At 40.0% G+C, this 25,675-nt stretch overlaps 2 protein-coding genes across 5 annotated transcripts in view; both read left to right on the top strand.

The window, feature by feature from the left end:
• Nucleotides 1-19,950, top strand: part of znf512b (zinc finger protein 512B) — a 72,285-nt gene extending 52,335 nt beyond the window's left edge. For 2 of the 3 annotated variants that reach the window (XM_057362909.1, XM_057362908.1), the window contains exons 8-17: nt 4,034-4,168; nt 4,510-4,637; nt 6,464-6,553; nt 7,654-7,752; nt 9,757-9,945; nt 12,432-12,737; nt 12,933-13,034; nt 13,117-13,179; nt 14,370-14,468; nt 14,936-19,950. In XM_057362909.1, coding sequence (XP_057218892.1) covers nt 4,034-4,168; nt 4,510-4,637; nt 6,464-6,553; nt 7,654-7,752; nt 9,757-9,945; nt 12,432-12,737; nt 12,933-13,034; nt 13,117-13,179; nt 14,370-14,468; nt 14,936-15,271 — 1,547 coding nt within the window. In that variant the 3' untranslated portion in view covers nt 15,272-19,950. The remainder of the gene's footprint in view (nt 1-4,033; nt 4,169-4,509; nt 4,638-6,463; nt 6,554-7,653; nt 7,753-9,756; nt 9,946-12,431; nt 12,738-12,932; nt 13,035-13,116; nt 13,180-14,369; nt 14,469-14,935) is intronic. The other variant, XM_057362910.1, reaches the window with a different exon arrangement.
• A 523-nt stretch (nt 19,951-20,473) lies between these two features.
• uckl1b (uridine-cytidine kinase 1-like 1b) overlaps nt 20,474-25,675 on the top strand; it is a 38,988-nt gene continuing 33,786 nt past the window's right edge. For both annotated transcript variants that reach the window (XM_057362916.1, XM_057362917.1), the window contains exon 1: nt 20,474-20,566. In XM_057362916.1, coding sequence (XP_057218899.1) covers nt 20,493-20,566 — 74 coding nt within the window. In that variant the 5' untranslated portion in view covers nt 20,474-20,492. The remainder of the gene's footprint in view (nt 20,567-25,675) is intronic.

Below are 25,675 nucleotides of genomic sequence, written 5' to 3'. Positions count from 1 at the left end.
ATAGAAATGTGGGTTACAACATTTGAAGAGCCTGGCTCTGTAAGAACAAACCTCATAATGGTGTGTAGGTTGTATCCCTGGGGCGTGAGAGCCGCCCGTAAGTGCCCCATAGACTTAAAATGGAGAAGGGAATGCCCATGAAACAATGATTACTACTATAGTATACTACATAGAGATTTGGTATTAAACATAACTGTATCACAGTGTCATAGAGACAAGGGGACGGGCTCATTTTGCTCAAGCAACCAATCAGTCTCTCAGGATCATCCTGAAGCAATTAAGCCATGCCCTAGCAGCCATTAATAGTATCCTAGCAACCAATCCCATAGACTGCCATTATAAAAAGCCCAGATGAATATCTTTGCAGCACAGTTTCTTAGAGACATGGAGGTGGGCTTGTTTCACTAGAGGCTTGAAGTTTAATTATTGGCAGCTGCCAAACCAGTAACCTAGCAACCGCTTAACAACACGTTAAAAAACATCTTTAGTACTTTAGCAAATGCATAGCAACCTTATAGCAACAGCCTAGCAACCACACCCAAGTACCCTAGAAACCATATAGAAACACCCTAGCAACCGCACAGCAGCCATCAGAGGTACTCTAGCAACCACATAGCAACACCCTAGCAACCAACCAGGGTACCCTAGCAACATCTTAACAACAGCCTAGCAACCACCCAGGGTACCCTAGCAACCGTATAGCAACAGCTTGGCAACCACCTTGCAACAGCCTAGCAACCAACATGGGTACTCTAGCAACTACTTAGTAACACCATAGCAACTACCCAGGGTACCCTAGCAACTGCCCCAGGTACCCTAGCAACTGCTTAGCAACAGCATAGCAACCACCCAGGCTACACTAGCAACATCTTAGCAACCACCTAGAAACCATATAGCAACAGCCTAGCAATCACCACAGGTACCCTAGCAACCATATAGAAATTCCCTAGCAACACCATAGCAACCAGCTCAGGTACCCTCCCAACCATATATAAACACCCTTGCAACAGCATAGCAACAACCTAGCAATAACTCAGGGTACACCAGCAACAGCATAACAACACCCTATCATCCGCATAGCAACACCCTAGCAACCATCACAGGTATCCAAGCAATCACATAGCAACATCCTAACAACTAAATAGCCACATCTTAGAAACCACCCAGGGTACCACAGCAACCCCATAGCAACAGTCTAGATAGATAACATCACCCCAGGTACCCCTCTTCTTAGACTAAAAATATCACATCTAACTCCTCCTAGAGCTTTCAAGAAAGAACCATCAAAGTTGGAGTTTGTTACTATATATTTTCTTTTTAAGACGTTTAGCTCCCATCCTATCCAATAATTGGAATCAACTAACCAATATATCTGTATGTCTTGTTTATTATTACTGTATTGCCATAAAAATCTTTATTGTTTGTCTGACTGTATTGTCTTCAAAATACTCAAACTTTAGGCTAAAAAAACTACTTCAAACTGCTCTAAACTTTTTAAATCCAAGCTTTAAAAAAATATTAAAAGAAACTCCAAAGTCTACGGTAAAATATAAAGAACAGAAAGTGTTTTCTTCTGGGTTGCCATGACCCATTTTATCAAGACTTGTTGCCACACAATGGGTCTCATTCACTAAGCATGCGTACGCACAAATTTGTGCGTGAAACCTGCATACGAACGCTTTCACGAACAAATCATGATTCACAAAAACTTTCGTACTAAAATGTATTCTAAATATAAGAGAAAAGATAGGAACAGTTGAAAGCACACATACGCAAAAATCACCAGTCTCTTTCTTTCCTTCTCTCTCTCTGTCTCTCTCTCTCCTTCTCTCTCTCTAAGACAAAATGACAAAATGCATGTTTCATCTTAGGATAATAGTTTTATATTTTAAATGATATATATTTATATAAAATTAAGCGTAGATGTGTATTTCATTTTAAAATGATTTCATCATATACAGTGAAAGAGTAAGAAAAGTTGCATTAGACAATAGCTCAAGCTGCGAGGTTACTCTGAATAACAGCGCTTTTACAGCCGGTGTTCTGCCAATTTATGCTACCCATAAATTTGTGCTACCCTCGTGTTGTGATTGGTTTGGGGGAGGGGTTATTTAGGTGTAAGGGTTGGGTTGGGGGAGGGGTTAGTCCTGTTTTGTATGGAGGTAGCAAAATTTGATAGGGATGCATAAATTGGCAGAACACCTGCTAACGAGAACTCTGCAAACTGCGTGTCTGTATATTTTTTATTGTGTATTATTATTATTTATGTGACACAGATGTATTGGGTTACTGTCACTTTAAGGCAAATTCTTTTTGGATGCGGATATACATTTAAAACACAATGGACTGTGCTTATGGGAACCTTTTGTCTTTTTGACATAACAGCGTGTGTATTTGACAGTATAAGAACATATATACGACGCGAAAGAGAACTTCATGGTGATTAGTAGGCTAACTGAGATGTCTGGAACAGAGATAACGTTATATATGCTATGTATGCCGTTAAAGGGGAATGTACAGATGCATCGCAGCATGTAGAATATAAGTTACACTGTAAAACAATCTAAAGGCCTCTCTGCAAAAGTAGAAAGAGCCGAATTTGTAATAAATCACTCACAGTGTCTCAGTTTAAATGGTCGCAAAGGTGCTTGCAGAGGATTCATCTTGTTCTTCTATGTTGCCGGTTCTGCGTCAGTTCTGTGGCATACTGCCGCATAGCGGTGAACTTTGGAACAGCAGTGTTTCAAGTACCGAAACAAGCAAAATTCTGGTATTGAACCGTTTGAAATCTAACATGTAGCGGTACATTTCTAGAACCGGTTTACCGCGCAACCCTAGTAGACAGCGTCACATGGGGTTGACTGGAGTAACTTTGACTTAAGTATCGACAGGTGATAAAGGAAAGTTTAGGCGGAAAGCCCTTATATGGAGATGGACTGGGTGTGTTTTATGCAAATGACTAAACTTGTGCACGCGGCCGCTCACTTAGAACCAAATTCACTAAAGGTGTGTCCCAAATCGCGCACTTATGCACTATTCTACGCCATTTTGTAGTATAAATAGTGTGAGTAGTGCGTTCACATTGAAAATCCTCAAAAAAGAAGTGCACTGTAAGTACCCGGATGATGCACTTTTTCGACCGAAAATATGAAGTGTGGAACTGTGGACACTTGACGCCAACGGTTGCAGTTTCGCTTACGTGGCGGAAGGGAGGCGGGGCTATCAGACGCTGCTCAAGCAAAACTCTCCTGCAGAGTGATAACGCTTCAATCTGATGATGACTAAAGTAATGCTGGGCAAAAACATTAAATAAACAATGCACAAGTATATATTTTTTCACACGCATTGTGGGGTGCGATTCACGTCATTGGCGCTCGTCTGGGAAACCGATATACTTCCAGTTAGTATAAAACCGTTTAGTATTCCATTTGGGACGATACTACTCTTCTGAAATCATATACTAGATGGTTAAGTGCATAGTGCATAGTTTAAGTGCATAGTGTATAGTATGTCATTGGGGACACAGCTTAACATTAGGACGAGGTTAAGAACAAATTCATGTGCGTACGCACGTGTTGTGAATTAGGCGAAACGTTTTCGTGGGAGGTTCAAATGTGCGTATAAATACGAAAAATCTATGCAATTATTAGTGAATGAGACCCAATGACCTTTGTTAGCCTTTTAACAATATCAGAGGGTGGTCTGTCAGATTTTCAGAATTCAATCTAGATCTCTGTTAGATAAACACCTTTTAAGACTTCTGTGGTATTTTCGTTCTGTATGTTTGTCATTAAGAAACGTATGCCATTTGTTAGTAATTATCTCTGTTGGTGCTAATAGGTATATTATAAAAGTGTTTCATTTCCTGTTGAGAGCATAAAAGTCTGAGACACACCGCACCACAACACTACCAGAGAATTAGTATGTGCTTCTTTAATGGGTTCTTTTTAAACCATGGTGCATTAGCCATTTCTGTCTTCTTTCTGTTGTGAAGTCTTTGCTTGCTCTCATTGTAGTGTGTTGTGTTAAACAGGGATGAATAAAGTGGAGGAGAAGTTGAAAGCAGGCCGGATGAAAAGGGCGGAGGGGGCTTTGTTCACAGACGAGTCCCAAAGGAAGCAGTCAGCTCCAGCGGCCACCAGAAAAGAATCTACTTCTATCAGTTCAGGTCTCTCTCTCTCTCTCTCTCTCTCTCTATATGGTTCTATGATGAAATCAGCTTTACATCACATCACAGTCTTGTTCTCCTGGGATGCTCTAGGATGCTGGTCATGTGTTTCAGACGTCCCATGAAAGCTAACGTTAATGGTCATTTTTATTAATGATCATTTTAATAATGTTTGCACATTTATACGCAAAGCAGTGCAAGTTCATAAAGCAAAATAGGCAAAGTGGGTAAACAAGTAATAAAGTGAAATATAATAGCAGTTTGAATAAAAATGATTAAGTTTAAATACAAATACAAATGATTAGGAAGTTGTTAAATATAGATGTTTCTTAATTGTTTAGTGCCCCCTGCTGAAGCCCAATGGCAGAACACCATCTCTGAGAGGGGAGAGGTGGTTTGCCCAACCTGCTCTGTCGTCACCCGCAAGACCGTGTCGGGCCTTAAGAAGCACATGGAGATCTGTCAGAAGGTCAGAGGTCACACCACATATCAGTCCAGCTACCTGGACAACATGTTACAGATTAAGTATTGATGGAAACATTCATAAATAAAGTGTTCAACTTTGACATATGTGTAGTGCTTTGTTTTGCTTGTTGGAAAAGTATATGTTGTTGAAAATATTGGCGCTGTAAGAATGAAAACTGTTACTTAGTCACTCCTTCTCAGATTTCTTTAAACCAGATGATGGACGGCTCAAACCCCATTAACACACTCAACTTCCCGCTTGCTAAACAGCATTAACAGCACAAAACACCCCATTGTACACAAAGTACAACACACTGTCGTCACGAATGAAGAGAGAGTATCAAATGTTTAATCTATGACTTTCCTCTGTTGTTTATACAACCAAACCACAGAGGAAAGAAATAGGAAAGTGTTTCAGGCGTGCAATTAGACACCTCTCTCTCAGGACCCCGCGCACAGTGCCGGGGGGAACCATTAGGAGCACTTTATTGATTTAGAGAGATACAGAGAGCGGCCCTATCCAGGGTACTGTACATCTAGAGAAAAGTCTCGTAGTGCACAGGTCTATTAAAATGACGACATGTCTACTAAAGGGGAATTGATGGTGTGTGTTATTGCTGGGTCATGAGTGATTGTAGTTTTTCTGGCCTCAGACCTGTGTGAAATCAATGGCAGCTGTGATCGGTGTTAGGGGACTGAGTTTTTTATGGTTTTAATCGAGTTATGGCAACTGGGTCAGTACACTTACGTGAAGTTTACATACTGAATTCTGATCAATATTAGAAAATACTGTTGCATATAAACACTGCTACTGTGGTAATTATATACAGTATCTTTATTATTCTTAAAAGCTGCAATTCATAACTTTTTTGGTGATAAGTACATGTTGATAGTTGACAAATAAAATATATTATTTTATATCATTGGTATTTGTATTTGCAATATAAAATAACAATGAAAATAAATATCTTATATGCTTAAATATCTATTCTACATTTTTGCTGTCACACTATAGGACACATCTACACGATATATACAGTATGTCAACTAACTAAATGGGGAAAAAAATCAGTGTTGACAACCTTATCTTGTCCTTATCTTACCCAGATTCAAAATGGTAAGTTTATAAATAAGTTTACAATTTGAGCTGTCGGGTACAATTTACTCGATTGACCTGTAGGATAACCTGCAATTTTATGTTTCAAACAGCGGTGGCGATAGAGAGGCAAAGATTACGGATTGCAGATTTAATATTTTTAAATATTTGATAAATACCACTATTATTTACACCATTTAATTTTTGCTGATTAATTTGCAGAGTAAAGTATGTATTGTTATAATAGGTATGTTAAATAGGCATGTGACAGTATCCGTTTTTTCATGAGACATTATTATTGTTGTAGTTAAGGGATCTTTTGTTGTTATTAATGATGTTTTCGTTTTTAAACACTAGTTGTTATAAAACATTAAAAGCATCATAATATTTAAGAAACTAAATAAACATTTCATTTATTTTACAAATAAATTATGATTTAGATTTAATTAAATGATTTATAGACGAATATGCAAACTGGCGGCATATAGCTTTTCATTTATTGATTACTCTGAAGAGCGATATCAGCATACTTAAAAAGATATATAAAAAAAGAAAAAAAGCTAGTGTGATTTCAAAGAAATGTAAAAAAAATATGCTAATATGAATTAATTATCACAATATACCATATTTTTGAGTACCGGCAAATGTCGAATAGTATATAAAATAACACATTTTGAACCAATGGTTTGAAGATATGGAGGTTGACATCATAAACGTTGCTCTTTCTCCCGCAGCTGCGTGACGCTCTCAAATGTCAGAAGTGCCAAAAACAGTTCCGATCCAAAGCTGGACTCAATTACCACAGCATGGCTGACCACGCTAAGGTAAGTGTGTCCAGTGTTTCATGTTATATTCAGTGACCACTACAAAGAAGTCAGTTACATCTGACCTCAGTTACATCTCACAATTATGACACCATTTCCATCCTTCAGCATTACTTCAAGACATAAAGCATCCATTAACCTTGAACCATTAACTGCTCATATGGAAGAAGATCTAGCCATTTAGCAAAGCCTTTTCAAACGTATAAAAGTTTACGACTGTAACAATTTCTCCAACACGCCTGAGATATTAACAGCTCTCCTGCCGGTAATCTGTCTCCACAGCAATGTGGTAATGATTCTAATCTGCCGAATCCAGCCGAAATCTGAAATCAAACACCACATCCCAAAATGTGATAGTGTCCCATGTGACCACTGTGAGGTTCTGTACAAAAACATGAGAGAACGTGGTTTAAGAGGGGCGTGGGGACATTAGCTCTGCCATCAGCCATCCTCAAGCATTAGCTGAATACAATATTTCCAAAGAAATATGTTAAATTATGCACAACCAAATGTCTCAGAAACGGTATGAAACATTAATGAGGAAGTGCATTCAGTACATTCAGAGTGAGGAAGGTTTGTAAATGCTGCCAGGTGCTGTTTTTTTTCACATAAAAACCAAAGTGAGTGTGAGAGTTGGTCTGATTTGATGTTGCCTGCTTTGATTTTTTTTGTTTTGAGAACAGGTGTTACTCTTTGTTTTATGAGATGAGAAAGAGAGCAGTCTATGTAGTTAATAGCGGAGTTCTGCCTGCACGATAAACTCTTGGGTTTTGGTCGCACTGGCACACTTTAAGGGCATGTACTTTTTTACATGCCCTTAAAATGAGGAGAGGTCAGCTAAAATGGGCCAATTTTTAAAAAACGAAATAAGTGACCCTAACCCTCTAAATAATGTTTAATAATTATTAATTTGGTTAAAAACGAACTAAAAAACATTTTATCTGATGGCCCACTTTAGGTGATATCACCCTACAAAAACTTTATGCAGTGGCCCCATGTACAGATTTTGAGGAGTGCCGAGCCTTTGACTTTCAGTGATTGCATCTCTTTTCTTGTCAAGACATTAATGTGTCTAATTGTGTTTGTTTCCTATTTCGAAGCCCTCGGCGAGCGAAAATGTGGCTGGGGAGGAGCAGGAGGAGAGAGAGAGATTACGGCGCGTCCTCAAACAGATGGGCCGAATCAAGTGCCCCAACGAGGTAGCAATTTATCACCAATAATTCTGTCTGTCCCCAATTCATCTTAATTTCTCCACTTTGTGTTTCGCTTACATTCTCTGTTTTGATATCTGTCTGCCTGTGCAAACTTCATCTGTTCCCTTGTCTGCTCCTATAGAGATGGATTTACTAAACAGTAGGTGTATTTCGGAGCATTTGTGAGTGCACATTTTGTTGTGGTGCGACCTGTTTTCATTACTGTACAGAAAACGCTAATAACTGCACAAAGTATGTGCGTGCTGTGAGCTACAGTGACCGGCCCGGCCATTCGACAACGTGATTTTCTATCCAGCAGCGCCACTTTCCCACCATTTTTCTTTGTAAACACACGCTAGACGGACGGGTTTCAATGTTCGCGCTCCTCGCGCATAAGCACTAGTGTTTACAGCGGTTCGGAGGGCGCAGCGCGTGGCTGAAAAGCAGCTGAGCTGACTCTACCACAAGTACAGTATAGCAATTGCAAGTTCACATTACGTTATTTTAAATAAATTCACAGGCAAACCTCTTCACAAACGGATCATCTGTCTGTTACATATGTGCAATGTTAGCATAAAACACGATGTGTTTATGTAGTTTTAACTGTTTCTCTGAAGGCTATGAGGGTTCAGTCAGTGGAGGAAGGAGGATTGACAGTGTGAAATGATCATCACCTCTGCTAACACCAGCACTATCAGCATATAGAGAAAACAACCACAGCTCTTTACTAAAAGCTGCATGTAATGATGAGATGGTCAGGTAGGATCCAAATGCAGCAGTATTTAATATAAAAGTAATATCCACGGAAACCAAAGGCAGAGAACAAGGCACACCGACCACATAACAATATAAACAACACCGGACAACTGACACAAGAAACACAGGCACTAAAAATACACACAAGATAACAAGACACAGGTGAATGCAATTGATGGCTGAGAGTCCGGGCAAAGGGTTATGGGAATTGTAGTGTGAGATGGCAGTCCGGGTGATGAGATGAGTGCCCTCTTGTGGAGCACGAGGGCACTGCGGCTGACAGACATTACTCTGCACCTGTTAAGAAAGCAAAGCATAAATTTTGTTCAGTTACTGCCTGTCATTTGAGTTTGTGACAAAACATTTTGCAGTACACTGCAAAAAATCTGCCAAAGGGGTAAGAAAAATAATCTTGAATTGAGAGACTAAGAAAAAGGTAAACCTTAATTCAAGATGATTTTTTGCTTGTTTTAAGCACAAATTCACTGAAATTTCATATTTTTTGACTAAAAACGAGACTTATTTTCTTAGGGCATTTTGCTCATCAAGAAAATGGATCTTGATTCAAGAATTTTTTTGACATTTTTACTGAAAATAAGAAAAAAAAGACTAAGAAAGAAAGTCATTTTTTGCAGTGTATTTACATATTGTTTATTACTGCATAATATAATTCATTAAAATAGAAGTTTAATTTGTTTCATAAAGTACAAGTTGATTTTATAATGCCTACATTTATTGCATTTTGTGTTTTTACGGTGAATAAAAGACTTTTTAAAAAAGTCTAAAAATCTTGTCTGGTTGTCGTGAACCCAGTCTCGTCTCTTGTCTCTTGTCTTGTCTCGTGGGATAAGTGTCTCGTCACACCCCTAATTCATGCTTGTATGAAAATTGATATGTTGGTCCACCAGCTAGACCAGTATAACCCACCCTAAACCATTATGGAAATTCATTTTAAGCTGGTTTTTTCAGACAGACTCTAATTCCTCTGCAGTGACTGTGATGGAGACAGAGAGGTAGAGGGGGGGAGGGAAAAGATGAGGAAATTCTTGAGCAATCCTGTGTAGTTCCTTGTGACTTGTGAAGTATGTTAATGTAGTGCAGCTTTAGACTGTCTGTGTATTCATTTACTGTTCCAAGGCTTAATCTTTAGCTTAAGCTCCTGAAGTGTTACATTACATTAAAAGCATGTGTGTAGAGTGTAAGCTCGTACACTTCAATGACTGTGACCGAATTAAGTGTGTTTGTGTCAAACAGGGCTGTTCGGCTCATTTCTCCAGTCTGATGGGATATCAGTATCATCAGAAACGCTGTGGCTCAGATGTGCTTGAATCAGAGAGGCCTGTTTTCCTCTGCCAGCATTGTGGTAAGGCCTATCGCTCCAAAGCTGGTCGTGACTACCACCTGCGCTCTGAGCACCCCGCCACTGCCCCGCCCATGCCGACGGTGAGATCATACGGCCAGATCACGCCGCACTACCTCTGATGTCCCTACCGGACTGGTTTTATTGATCGATCATTAATCCAGAGCAGCACATAATAGATTTTATTTGGGTAGATGAAACTTTTAATGTGATTTGAATAGAAATGAAGTGGTGAGGGATGTTCAATATGTCATACTGTTGCGTCTTGTTGTCAATAATAAGCCAATACAAAATATTGAAGATGTATCAAATTATACATTTCTCATTGGTAGAGCTGTACGGTATTAAAGACAAATACGATAACTTGCTACAGTGTAAATGCGATGCGATGATGTATAACCTTTGTATGGTGTCCATGTTTTTTGTTGTGGACCCACAGCAATATTACAGCTATAACAAAAGGAGGTAAAATACTTTACAGATGTTTACTTCATACAAAGTACAAGTTATGCTGCGTTCACACCAAACGCGAATTAAGCGATTTACGCAAGTAAAATACATACAAAGTCAATGCAAAGACACGAATAGACTCAAACTCACGCTGACTCTAGATAGAAAGTCACGCAAATTACATACAAAGTCATTGCAAAGACACGAATAGACGCAAACTCACGCCGACTCGAGCTAGGAATTCGTGCAAATTACATACAAAGTCAATGTAAAGACACGAATAGACGGGGTTTGATCTTGAGATCTTGAGAACCTATCATCTCTGATTGTACTTTTAAAAGGCCAATGAACTTGGCAAATGACATGGCATGCCAGTCTCCGCGCCGTACATATGGGTATGAAAAGGAAGATGGCGTGCCCATTCATTCACCTTTTGTTCTTCTGAACCTGCTGAGAATACATGCTGAGTGCATTATCTCTGGAACTACTGGATTCTACGACACAGAGCAGCTGATTCGTCCTGGTGTCTGCGATTTCCCCTGGGCGTTTTGGTAGCGAGCCGAGGGTGTCTACTGAAGAGCAAATTTCTCACAGCATGCACTTGCACTCACTAGGCATGTCACGCCGCTGTAATCTTGGATGTGGCCGGCTCATCCTCGAGCCTGACAGGCACGATAGCTGCATCACATGTCTGGGTCTCCAACATGCTGAGGTAGCGTTCGTGGATACTGCGAGCATATGCCGATCAAGGCATTTTGGTCACGGTTGGCTGTGTTCTTTTTGGACCCAGCCATAACATCGACTCCCATGGATGTTAATCCGTCGCAGAAAATGCCGCGGACCGTCCATGCCCCATCACGCTCGCCTACCCTGTCTCCGATGGGCGGCAGTCGACCAAGGACGAGGTGTCAGTCACGGCATCAGATGGTGACTTCCTGGCATCAGACGCTGAAGATTCCATGGAGCTCCCGGCTACAGCCGGTTGAGCCCAGGACGAGTCTGACGCAGAGATGACAGGCATGCTTTCCCGAGCCGCCGCAAGCCTCGGTTTGCAGTGCACCGCAGTGCCTTCCCCGCAGCGCTCACGGCTGGATTCTTGGTACCTGGATACGGAGCGCGGTGGCAAGCCGCGTTCCGCCCAGTACCTTTTTTCCCGGAGGTGCATGAAGAGCTAACGAAGACCTGGAACGCCCCCTTTTCGGCGCGTGCCTTTACCAAGGTCGCGGAGGCTGCTCTCGCTCCCCTCAGGGAGCAGGGCGTGCGTATCTTCAACTATCTCGACGACTGGCTTATCTTGGCTCACTCGCGAGATCTGTTGTGTATGCACAGGGACCTTGTTCTTTGGCACCTCGACCGATTGAGCCTACAGGTCAGCTGGGACAAGAGCAAGCTCTCCCCCGCGCAGAGCACCTCTTATCTCGGTATGAAACTGGACTGGATTTACCATCTGACCCTCGTCAGGCAGCACTCGGCGGTCCCGCTGAAACATTTCCAGAGGCTCCTGGGGTATACGGCGTCCTCGACGGTAGTCGTGCCGCTCGGGTTAATGCATATGAGACCGCTTCAGCATTGGCTTCAGAGTCGAGTTCCTTGGAGAGTGTGACACACCGGCACGAGGCGTATTCACATCACGTCTCACTGCCGTCGCACCCTAGCCCCTTGGACAGACATGTCCTTCCTCCGGGCTGGAGTCCCGATTGGGCAGGTCTCGAGGCGCGTCGTGGTGATGACAGACGCCTCCCTGCTCAGCTGGGGTGCTGTGTGCAACGAGCATGCAGTGCCATGCCATTCACCAAGTTCATTGGCCTTTAAAAGTACAATCAGAGATGAAAGTTCTGTTCTGAAGATCAAACCCCATTCTGTCGGTTCAACACAACGTCTCGTTCAGTATTTGACATATCACAACTATCACAAAGCATATAAACTGTCACTGTTTATCCAGGTAACATCGTACAGTATTAAGAATCAGGTGTATGTGAACTTTTGAACTGGCTTACTTTGATTTATTGAGAAACAAAATCCCAATGCTGGTAATATAAGTTGCGCAAGCATTGTGGGAGTTGTGGTATTTGTCAACACGACAGGTTTATTATCTGACTGACTGTTTCTCTCTTTGCAGCTCACTGCTGATGAGTGGAAAGAGGACGAGAGCAAAGATGAGGAGGAGATGCAGGAAGATGAAGAACCTGTGCTGAAGAAGGGCAGCGAGAAGGTGAAGGATCAAGAAGAGGAGCAGGAGGAGAAGAAAGAGAAGACCGAAGCACAGGAGCTGCTGGATTTGGAGAGGACGCCCAGCGGCAGGGTGCGACGACGCTCGGCTCAGGTGGCCGTGTTTCACCTGCAGGAGATCGCAGAGGACGAGCTGGCCAAAGACTGGGGCACGAAACGGCGCATCAAAGACGACCTCGTGCCAGACATCAAAAGGGTAGGCACACACTCCTCAAAATGAGGAGGATTTCCATCTTTTATCCGTGAAATGGCCTCCAAACGCTATGCACATTTCATACATAAATATACTCACATTTTCTGCATCTGTGGTTTAAAAATATAAAAACTAGAGGCCACCCTTTGAATATCTGCTGTTTCCATCACTGTTTTTATTTCATGTTTGTTCTTTTAGCTCAACTACACACGACCAGGCCTTCCTAGCTTTAGCCCCCAAGCTGTGGAGAGCTGGAAGAACGAAGTAAAGGATAAAGGATTCATCTGCTGCCCCAATGTTGTAAGAGATTCTATTGTTTTTCTGACTGTTTTGTCAACAGCTAGTAGTGCTCTTATAAAATGTGTCTTTGATCCCATAACAGAACTGTGAGGCTATCTACTCAAGTGTATCTGGTCTTAAAGCGCACTTGGCAAACTGCAACAAGGTACAGTCTTCTGTATACTTTACAGCGGGTCTATGTCTGTTATATGCTGTCTTACAAAACCTAGTGAGCTGCCTATAGAATCGAAACTGACAGAAAATGGCCCGGTTTCACAGACAAGGCTAAAGGCTAGTCCCAGACTAAAATGAATGTTTGAGCTGTCTTATTAACTGAATATAATTTGCTTTGACATAACTTAAAATATGTGACCCTGGACTGCAAAACCAGTCATAAGTAGCACTGGTATATTTGTAGCAATAGTCAACAATACATTGTATGGGTCAAAATAGTTGATTTTTCTTTTAAGCCAAAAATCATTAGAATAATACGTAAAGATCATGTTCCATGAATATATTTTGTAAATAGATCAAAACTTTATTTTTGTGAGTGGATGCAGCAAAATCGCTAACAAAAATGGCCGGAAACACGCCTACAAACTTTCCTCGCTGCTGAACGCTCTTTGGGAATAACCCACTCAAGTTTGGTATCTATGTAAAGTTCAGAATTTCAGCTTTCGGGTTCATCTAATCATCACAACGTCATTACAGCGGTAAGCCCATAGAGAGCGTTAAAACAAACCTGTTTCTTTTATCAACAGCCTGCTACAGCACCTCTGATGGACAACTTTATAGGCGATTTTCTTAATATACAATATATATTTTTTGCACCCTCAGATTCCAAATAGTTATATCTCGGCCAAATATTGCTTTCTAAAGATTGACCCTTATGACTGGTTTTGTGGTCCAGGGTCACATATATCAGTGGCATTGTTTTGTCTCAAGATGCACACCAGTAATGTTTTTTTCAAAGGCATTTTTATAAAAGCGATCTAAATCTCCTAATTTAACATAAGACATAGTCCTGTTTTAAGTTAAGCCCTGTGAATCCGGGCCAATATATTATATATACGTACATATTAATGTTATACATAAACATAAAACATAATAAAACAGCTTAACTACAGTTATAGATTTGTTTCTTCATATTTTAGTTTATATGCTTATTAAATGATTGTGCTATCATCAAATTCAGTTGAACTCATCATGAGTCAAGTCTCTTAGACAGCATTGTTTATTAGTTTATTAGCTCAAATGTTGCCTTAAATTACATCAGTCAGCTTACTAGGTTTTAAATGGAGCTGTTGCTGAAGCAATTCTTCATCAGCCTCAATGCTATAATTCTGCTCTGGACAGGGAGGGGGCGACATAGGAAAGTACACATGCTTGCTCTGTCAAAAGGAGTTTAGCTCAGAGAGCGGCGTAAAATACCACATCAGCAAGACACATTCTCAGGTAAAGCAAACTCTCCCACAAACACACTTCATGTTCAGCAAAGTAGGCTCAGGACAATCCCTTCATAATATCCAAATTTATAGATTAGTCAACTTTTTAGCCTGTAAGTGCTTTAATGCAACATTCAACCTATCTGACAATACTGTATCAACCATTGATGTCTTTCTGGTGCTGAAGAAGCCATGAGTATCTTTCCTGCCCAAAACAAGTCTGAACATTCCAGTACACATATTTAGTCTTATCATGATCAACATTTGTACATGTAAAAACAGGCCGGTATTGATCTGTTTTTAACCTGTTCCAGCTTAACTGGTAGAGTGTGGTGATCGCAACGTCATAGGTTTGAATCCCAGAATTTGAACACACAAACTAAAAAAATATGGCTTCAATGCACTCTAAGGCTCTTTGGATAAAAGCTCATGTCAGATGTGTAACCGTAACTTGATTTGGTCTTGTTTTATGCACAGAACTGGTTTCGGGCGTCAACCCATGAGGTAACTAACAACAAAAGAAGCGAGCCAGAGAGCAACGGCTTACAGAAAGTGGTGAAAAACGGCATGCCTGGCAAGAAGAGGGGGCGAAAACCCAAAGAGCGCCCCCCGGAGATGACCTTCCCAGCAGAGACTCACAGCTTCGCTCCTTCTTCAGTTCAGATTCCACCTCAGGCCTCTGAAACTCCCACGCCCAACACCCCGATCACACCCCCTACCCCTGTGGACAGCGTGAGTCCTGCCCAACCCAGAGACACACAGCCGCCTGTAAAGAAAAGGGGCAAACCTAAGAAAGTGCCGACCACTGAGTAACACAGCATTTGCTACGTCAGCACCAGACGGGACTCCACCAGTAAACGAATAAAACTCGATTGAATTCCGAAATGGAGGAGAACACAGACGACAGAACGAGCAGATCGAGAGGATGCTAAACAGCAGAAACGTTTTGATCTTGTATTGATTTCTCACTGATCTTTGTGTTTTTTAAGCCGAGTATATACATTACGTGTGCGCTTACGTATGCTGGTATATATTACTCCTGTTGTTTTTCCATTCCATTTTTAGAGTTCACTTTAAAAAGCTGTCCACTCGATAAGAGTTTCCGGTTGATATACAGCACACAATATAGACGTAGGCGTTCACGGAAGCTTTTTAGATGCGAAGTTACGAACATATCTACTGAATTTGTGGGGTAGCTGCGTCAAAACATGTCCGGCGGTTTCATGGTTTTGTGTTCAAAGAATATCAAACTCATTCAGTTAGCATGGTGAGCTAATTTACTGCTACAGATATACTCTGCTGTGTATATATAATATCTATAACTATATATGAATATATTCAAAGCAATTCATTTTCGTCCATCGCTTTCAAACGAGGTGGGTCAAAACAAAGTTTCAGTGGTAATCGTTTTGTTCGCTTTTTCTTGGGATGCATTTGGGTCGTTGGCAGCTGAATGAAGGGTTGGATTTGAGTCGACGGCTGTTGTAACAGTGCGCTGCTGTGCAGTAGTGTTGCTTTCGTGGTTTCGTCCTGTCTCGTGCTCGGAGTCGTGAGAGGTCTGAGCACGCAGCTTTGTGTAACTCGCATCCCTTTGGGCTGTTTGCAGTAGTTGTAGTTTGCCACAGTTGGTCGGAGATCATTGTGAAAACCTTCAACTGCTTGGAAATTTGGTAGTAGTTCATTTAGTCTGTTTTTCGTTATAAAGTACAATGAAAAAATGGGTTTTGGTCCCTACTGAAAAGACCAGTATTGGTCTTGTCATACGGGGTGCTTAACTAAGAAGGAATAGTGCAGATGTTTAAAGAAATTCAAACAGATTGCAAAATAGAAGGTTTGTGGTGGCACATGCTGCCTTGTAAATTAATTAAAATATGTTGGCTGGAAATTGAACTCCAACAAAGCACAGGAATGCCCTTTGACATCTGTGATGTCATCAGTGTTCGCATCAGCTACAGTTAGTGCTGCTCAACAGGACGACTCCAGCTAGCACTAAAACATCAAGTACACTGAATCCTCTAAATGTTCAAGATAGTTTACCCCAAAATAAAAAATGATGTTTTATACAATAAAAGTAAATGGTGATGAGGCTCTAAAGCTCTTAAAATGACGAAAGAGCACAGTAAAAGTAGTTATGTCAGTCTTAATATCAATTTTGTGTTTTAAATACGTTTTTGCATTACAGTAGGATCATTTTATGTAGACTGTAAAAAACTTTACAGATTTTTACTGTTTTATTTTACATTTTTGAAATGCCGTAAAAAATGTCAAAAATGAGAAATAGACTGCAAATTTACATGTTTACAGATTTACATAGAGTAACATGACAAACATCATTTCATTATACGTAAACGTTACTTTACATTTTTCTGCCGCCCTACTGTTTTTTACGTGTTTTTATTACAGTGTAGGGAACTGTAAATCACAAAAAATGACTTGTATGAAATACTATCATGAAACTGTTCTTTTTTTTCATTTTTGGAGCTGAAGAGCCCCTGTCCCCATTCACTTTCATTGAATGTAAAAGAGCAGCATAAACTGTAGTCTACGATTCTTAAAAATATCTTCTTTTCGTGATTCACAAAAGAAAGTCTTCATTTTCATTCATTTTTGCCTGAAAATGTTTAACGGGCCAAGCTGCTCCGTAGAGTACAAGCAATGTGTGTCGAATGCACTTAAAGACCTCAGTGACTGTATGCAATAGTGAGAGAGTTTTGCCAGGGTGGAGGTCTTTCACGTAATGTGTACGCACTATGACGCAAAGCATTGGAAGAGCACAATCGGATTGGTCGCTGCAGACTCTAACCGCAGACTTTGGGTTGAGAATCAGAGAGCGTCTGTTCAGAAAAGAACGAATGAATCTGCACATACTGATTCCCAACCTTCTGATAAAAGCCCGATCGAGAAAAATGTGTATCTTGCACTTTAACCCCTCCTCCCCCCGTCCCTCCTTATCTTGCACTTTGCAGGCACTGTTAGGCTTCCATTCTCCCAACCTTACAAGTGGCTCTGTGTTGTATCAGCACCCTTTCGTAAAGGTCTCAGATCAGTTTTTACCGATGTCCAACACACGTGAGCTATTACATCTGATCACAGTGCAGTTTGGAAAGGCGTTGTGATCCAAACGCAGTGAATGTTTAAGGGAAGTTTGTCCCAATTTAGAAAACCAATCTATTTCAAACAAGATGTTTTAAGCCATAACGGTTCCCATAAAGGAGACTAATGAAGCATAATTTTGATTCTTCCTCAGTTTGCATAAAATACTATAGAATGAAGAAAAATATATCATTTGCAACAGAAATTAATTATCTATTCCAAAACCTAATAATTCTCATGGAGGTACTTGAAATCATGAAGAAATGCCATAAAATTACTAGATTACATGTCACAAATGGAAAAAAGCATAAATTATTAAAATATATTTATCTAATAAGAAGAAAAAAATAAGCTCAATGTTGCATACATACATATTTTATTCTAATATTTGTAAATGTAATCTTAATCTCATAGTTGCTTAAGAAAACTAGGGTCGGTCTGTTGTGGTTTTAGGCAAAAGGTGCTAGTAGCCAATCTACCTTAAGGAATGTTGCGCATGGAATTGTGAACCAGTTACCAGTTAGTCCACATTGCCATGGAGCCCCACATTTCTGACATGACATACTGTAGCAACTCCCCTTTTAAAGCTGCAATCTGTCACATTTTCCTCTCTATCGCCATCTGTGTTTAAAACATAAAATTGCAGGTAACTGACATTTCATGTGAAATTGTGAAACCCGACAACTCAATTTATGAATTATATTATAAGCTTACGGTTGTGAATAATGGTAAGGTTTTAAAAAGTGATTGTTTATTTAACCCCCCTCCCAAAATTACGGATTGCAGCTTTAACTGTCCTGCACTAGAACTGAAGTGTCATGCATCAAATGTCAAGTTGTTCTTTGGCTTGACACTAAAGCCCCCCGTTGCACTAAAAAGGTTGACTTGCATTTACTTGGTCTGTAAAAACATTCATGTCTTTTGAGAACATTGTGGAAGAAGAATAGGCAAAATATGATGGGTGTTGCCATGTTAAAACCGAGTGAGGTGCTCCTACCGCATAACATTTTGTTGAGTTTGTTGTTGGCTAACAAATGACCGATTTGGGAACAAACGTACTGTAGGCAAGAACGAATTGCATGCACCATCCCATCGAACTCTCAACGTGTGTTCTTGTGTTGCTGCTCCGCCATGACACTAGCAAACATGCCCAACAAAACTGATTGGAAAGTTGAAAACAGCGCCCCTAGTGTCGTGTTATGAATTGCAGTCTGACATGTTTTAAAACCATCTTGCATGTATTTGCGTAGAGTATGTTTTGGGCTCTGTACCGACACTGAGCTGTAACATTGCTGTCTTTAGTGTAGACAAGCAATTGTACGTTGTGAGTTTCGAGTGTTGCCCAGTAGAGTGTATTTTAGTTGTCACATGACATTTGCCATCTCAATGACACTAAAGGTGGTGTGTAGTTTCTGCTAGGAGTTTAGTGTGTGGCTTCGATTACCCGTCTTCCTAGATTATGTGGCGTACACATATGCAGCCGTTTTACGATCACGACACTGCAACAGATTTATTTTCAAATCTAGCAATAGCTTGCAGCCGAAAGCACTACTGCAAGGTTAAATATGATTTCCAAAGCTTGGTGCGAACTGTATTTACTTTCTTTTGCTTGTTTGCTTCCTTGTTTGTGACATAGTTGCTTTAACAGTTTGCATATGATCCTGCGCTTTTCTATACAGGTCAAAGTAAATGTCATTTCGTCAAACAATATACACGGTTTGTGTGTGTGCGGGCGCGAGTGTGTGTGTAGGTGTGTATCTTTGTATTTAGTGCACTTGTAATCCCATGAAATAGGCTTGAATATGGAGTGTCAGTAGAGATTTTGGTGAATTTGATTGTGTGCTGTGGATTTTTGTACTAAGGGGGTCTGTAGAAAGTGGAGCCTCCTTCCAGTTTTTAAAAAATCGTTCTTTTCATTCTTTTAACTGTTGCGTGAAATGAGGATTTCACAAGTTAGAATTTTATCCATCTGTATTCTGACGGTGAACGTCCTTAGAGAAGTTTACAAACAAAAGTAATTGTGTTTGATTTGAACTTAGTGCTAGCTTGCCCGTTGTGTCCCGGGACCTGAGAAAAGGGGGTCTTGCTAACATCCTCTATGTCCACCCGTTAACATTTTGTCCCAGACCCTGTAAATTTAAGCGACGTCCCTGGTCCAGGGTGCAAAAGGCTAGTCTGTAGAGAAAAGTGGACATTTTATTCAGATGCTCTAAAAACTGTTAAAGCTATTAATACTTATCAAATAATGACTGTAATGAACAAAATGATCTTGTCCTTTAAAGTTTTTACCTAGGTTGTTGAGAGTTATGAATTTAAACTGTTATTCTCTCTCTTCTTTCCCCTGGTGTATTAACTGTGCATTAATACCCTTCAAATAATTAATAAAATGTTACAAAAGATTTGACTCAGTTATTTTTTCTCACTAAAATAAAAAGAAATTATCAATGTTTTTCAATAAACAACATACTGTAAAGCATGTATATAGTAAAAAAATCGCACCTGAAATACTATATTATTATTATTATTAGGGCCAAAAATACAGTATATACTGTATATTTCAAATATGTGTATTTTTACTTAAATACTATTCAGACCTTTATTAATAGTTAATAGGCTAGATTTTATTCGTTTTAAGACCATACATTTGTATTTGTGGATAAGTCAATTAACTGACAGTTTATGTATTTAATCACTATTTTATTACTACGTTATTACTCATCTTGTTTCTATGATTTTCAACTCTGCTTACTGTATATAACCCATGGTTCATTTTCGTAAGACTGAGGGCCATAAACGGTATTTTTAAGATGAAAATGCATTCTGGGATTTGTAGTTGTTCCATGCTAAAGATTACAGGTCACGGTGAATGATAAAACTACACATCCCAATGAGCATTCACTAAGTTAAACGCAACAGCTGATTGTCAAATAGGAAAGGAAAAATGTCTGCCGTGTGTGGAGACGGAAGGGTCTCAGCGATGGAGTGCGGAGAAAAATCAGCTATGCGGTCCACAAGGTACAGTTTTAAAGCAATACGTACAAAATTCAAAGACTTTTAAGTCTGATATTCATTCAGTGTGTAAAGTGTAGCTTCATTCGGCGTTATAAACAGCCTTTGACATGTGCAATGTCAGTAACCTGACGCGTGTTTCTCTTATTTTCTATTACAAACATGTTGATCATACGGTATATATGCGTTAACATTTATAAGCACATGTTAAAATAACAGCAACGTGACCGTGGATACTTTAAATATGATTATGAAATCTGAAGATATGAACCGAAGGTATGAATGAGTTTCAATCCATCGTTTTTATGACGGTTTTGTTGACGTGCAACACGGTTTTAACTTTTTCCTCTTTTAACAACAGTGTTTATGGCTGAATGTCGCAATGAATGTGTCGCCTATAAATTCTGCTCTGTGTTACTGTACTGTACTGTACTGTACTGTATGACAGTGGAAGCACGTGGCTCGAGAATCTGTCAAACCTTAAGCGTCACCATCGTTTTTCCGCCGCTATTTTTATGTTGTATACATTAAGGAGCGATCATTAAGCCTTCACTTCAGTATACAATATGAATAAAATAAACCATATCTATTATGTAGTAGCCTATATATACAGTAAAACTATACAAACCACACGTTTACAATCTTCTAGCAACTGTAACTTAGATTAATCATAATATTTGTAGGAAACTATGATAACCAGTAGGCTAAGAAACATGGTCACTACAAAGAATGGTTGCTTTCAAATTGGCGTTGTGCGTTAACACAAAAAGTAAATTATTTTAAACGACAGGTGCTGGTACATTTGGAATAATTTACAACAGCGTGTTTGGCGTGACAAAAGGTCACTTTCACATATCTGCAGCGCCGGAGTCTGCCGCAAGAGGGCGCGCTCACATGACTGTATACGGTAAACGGAACCCGGGCTCGTATCACTTCTTAAAGGGGCCGTACAATATATTTAACTCTCAGCTGCCAGGAATGTTCTCTGCATGTGTCCGCCGACAATACATGTATAGGATAGAAATACAAGTTTCAACATCTGAAAGATAAACTAATGTGACATGTTTAAATGGTTATCATTTAGGAGATCCCAGTACACATTACAGGGGCTCATTCTCAGTGATGACCTCGGGTCTCAATATAAACAAGAATCATACACACAGCTTACTGTACAGTAAACTCTTTTATACTAAGCTACAACCCCCTCAAGTGCACTTCATGGTTCAGTGAACGTGCATGTGTGTTGGTTAATAATCAGAGGAAGTGCGTGTGTGTGCGTGCGTGTGGCCTCTTTTAAACAAAACGACTTCAATCCCAGAAGTATACGTCTGGAACAGCAAACAAAGTTGGTTATCTGAGCTCGGGGCAGATCGATCAACCCCGACCTCGGCGAGACGCGTCATGGTGACTCGCCCTTCGCAACCTAATGTAAAAATGTAAACAAACTTTAAATAATTTTTACAACACGAAATATGTATGAACATGAACGTTGATATATCCAGAAACTGTTTATGAACAAATGCCTACGTTTGAATAGCTGCCATATAACGCTAACATAGACTGCATACTGTAGACATACGTTCTCTCAGCGTCTCATAGTGACATCACGTGGTAAACATGCAAATGTGACGTGTGGTTGGATGTCAGATATTTTCCATCATAATATATTAAATCCGAGTTGTCTGGAATTCAGTATATTTGTCTGAAACCAACATCAACAGAATTTTAATTAAACCAAAAAAATATTTAAATATGTTTACGATTATAAGTCTTTATTTGGGGGGCCGCAAAGCACTCTACACAATGGGGGCCTTACAGCGAAAAAGTTTGGGAACCACTACATATACATACATATACATCAACGCACATTTCTGTTCTACCGAATGCATACTGTACACCAGTGTTTCTCAAACTTTTTCTGCCATTCCCCACTTTGGAGGTAGGGAAGGGTTTCCGAGCCCCACCTGTCCCCAATCGCCCCAACAAAATGGTAATAAACATGGCTGATAGACGATGTTGAGCTGGCATTGTGATTCCAACAAATGTTTCACTTTCGTCACGTGACTCTTGCTGCTCCGGGCTGCGTGTTGTAAACAAATATGAACAAGGCTAAAGAGCCATAAAACCTTGCAACTCTACAGATCAGACTAGCCTGACTTTATAACTGTGAAGCTCGCGCTGTATAAAGGTGTGTCTCTGCGCAGCTCGTGCCAGACGCGCCTCACTTTAAATCGCCCAACCATAATCCATTGCTAACTTTTATACCCACTAGGGCCGCTACCGCCTCTCCACATTAAAGTTTTTGTGCCGCTTCAATTAACATTCCGACGTGAAATCATTCTCGAAGGCTACTATGGTTCCATGTGACATTTTTTTTGCAGTCTGATGTTGTTTTATGTAAGGCTTACATTTAAATGTGTCGTTTTGTTTATAGTGTATAGTCAATAAATAAAGGAATTAATAAAAATGAACCAATTTCCTCCCGTTTGTCATGCCCCACCTGTCATGTCTCTATTCCCCACCAGTGCGGCCCACCCCACACTTTGAGAAACGCTGCTGTACACTGTAAAAAATAGTTGAGTCAACTTAAAATAATAAGGCAACCTATCACAAGCACGTTTTTGAGTTAACTTGGACTGAAGTCCACCCAACTTAAAAATATATGTTTAAGTCATAAGTTGTCACAACATAGTCAAGTTTACCTAATGAACAACAGAACAAAATATTTTTGTTGGCTGAACATAAATAGAGAATATAGATTGGTTATTTAAAGGGGTCATATGGTGCGAACACATGTTTTTCTGTGTCTTTGGTGTGTTATAAGTTGCCCATGGATGTATTTGACACATAAAATTGCAAAAATGAAAGTGTCGGAAACAAAAGATGCATTCTATCTAAAAGCGAGTGCTCACCCAGACCTGCCTGAAACGCCTCGTGTAACCACACCCCCACAAATCTACATCAGTTTGTGGTATGAGTTGACTAAGACTGCCCAAATGTACAGTGAGGGAAATAAGTATTTGATCCCCTGCTGATTTTGTAAGTTTGCCTACTTACAAACAAATGAAGGGTCTATAATTTTTATGGTGGGTTTATTTTAACTGATAGACACAGAATATTAAAAAAAATCAGGGTCAAAAAATGTTATATAAAGGTTATAAATTGATTTGCATTTCAGTCAGTGAAATAAGTATTTGATCCCCTACCAACTAGCAAGAATTCTGGCTCCACAGATTGGTTATGTGCCTATATGGACCACAGATTAGTCCTGTCACTTTAAGAAAGTACTCCTAAATCAGCTTGTTATGTATATAAAAGATGCCTGCCAACAGAATCTGTATCTTCCAGTTCAACCTCTCCAACACCATGGTCCAGACCAAATAGGTTTTAAAGGATGTCAGCGACAAGATTGGAGACCTGCACAAACCTTGAATAGGCTACAGACAGAAGCTTGGTGAGAAGGAGACAACTGTTGGTGTGATTATTTGGAAATAGAAGATATACAAAATAACTATCAAATGCCCTTGTTCTGGAGCTCCCTGCAATATTTCCCCAATGGGGTAAAGATGATCATGAGAAATGTTAAAGATCAGCCCAGAACTACACGGAAGAAGCCTGTTAATGATTTCAAGACAGTTGGGAACACAGTTAGCAAGCAAAACATTGGTAACACATTGGTAACACGCTATGCCACAGTAGACTGAAATCCTGAAGCACCCGCAAGGTCCTCCTGCCCAAGAAGGCCCGCCTGGCTCGTCTTAAGTTTGACAATGAACATAAAAATGATTCAGAAAAGGCTTTGGCGAAAGTGCTGGCACTGCTGTGAGACCAAAATGGACTCCTGTGTTTGGAGGGAGAGAAATGCTGACTATGAGCCCAAGAACATCATGTCTACAGAGAAGCACAGTGTTGGAAACATTCTGCTTTAGGGCTTTTTCTCTGCTACAGGTATACAGGATGACTTCACCGCATTGAGGGGCTGAGGGACGGGCCCATGTACCGTAAAATCTTGGACGAGAACCTCCTCCCCTTAACTAGGTCACTGAAGATGGGTCATGGATGAGCCTTTAACATGACAAAGACGCAAAACATATTGCCAAGACAACCAAATAGTGGCTTAAGGAGAAGCACATTAAATGTCCTAGCCAGTCTCTAGACCCTAGTCCTATAGAACCTCTGTGAAGGAGGCTAAAACTCCAATTTGCTGAGCGACAGCCAAGAAACCTTAAAGATTGACAGAGGAGTGGACTAAATGTATCCGGACACATGTGCAAACCTGGTGACCAACTATCAGAAATGTCTGACCTCTGTGCTTGCCAACAAGGGTTTCTCCACAAAGTACAAAGTTATGTTTTGCTTGGGGATCAAATACTTATTTCACTGACTGAAATGCAAATCAATTTATAACCTTTATATAACATTTTTTTCCCCTGATTTTTTTTAATATTCTGTGTCTATCAGTTAAAATAAACCCACCATAAAAATTATAGACCCTTCATTTGTTTGTAAGTAGGCAAACTTACAAAATCAGCAGGGGATCAAATACTTATTTCCCTCACTGTAGATAAACTAACAACGAGAATCGTAACTTCGACGATTTGACAAGAATGAGTAGAGGCTATTGTAATCATGTCCAGTACATGCTTTGGAACCTGATGTTCCGATATGGTAAGAGGTTACTTTCGAATTGCATATGACCATCACTCACACTGGTAACTGGCCAATCATAGCACACCTCGCTTTTCAGAGCGATGAGCTTTTGTAAAAAATCTGTGCGTGTTCATGCGGTAATTAACTGTACACCATGGTAACAATCAAAAACCACATTCATTAAAAGAACTCTAAACTCAACAGATAACTAACAGTAACAACGATATTAAAGCATAAATTAAGCCAGCAGAACTAAAACACTAATCTTTAAAAGAAAAACAAATAAGAAACACAGAATTGAACATGCTGCAATGCATCTTGGGAACTTTCAAACTCTTGCAATATTGTTGTTCAGAATACACTGTTTTGTAAGTTGGCAAACTTTCTGACGCATTTTGGCCAAAAACTTGAGAATCTAAGTCCAGTCAACAAAATAATCTTTGTTAGAAACATGTTTAGGCTAAT

The sequence above is a fragment of the Triplophysa rosa genome, linkage group LG21, assembly GCF_024868665.1.
Source record: "Triplophysa rosa linkage group LG21, Trosa_1v2, whole genome shotgun sequence".
Classification (NCBI taxonomy): domain Eukaryota; kingdom Metazoa; phylum Chordata; class Actinopteri; order Cypriniformes; family Nemacheilidae; genus Triplophysa; species Triplophysa rosa.
Note: the sequence above shows the minus strand (reverse complement) of the source record. Positions and strands in the feature narration are given on the sequence as shown.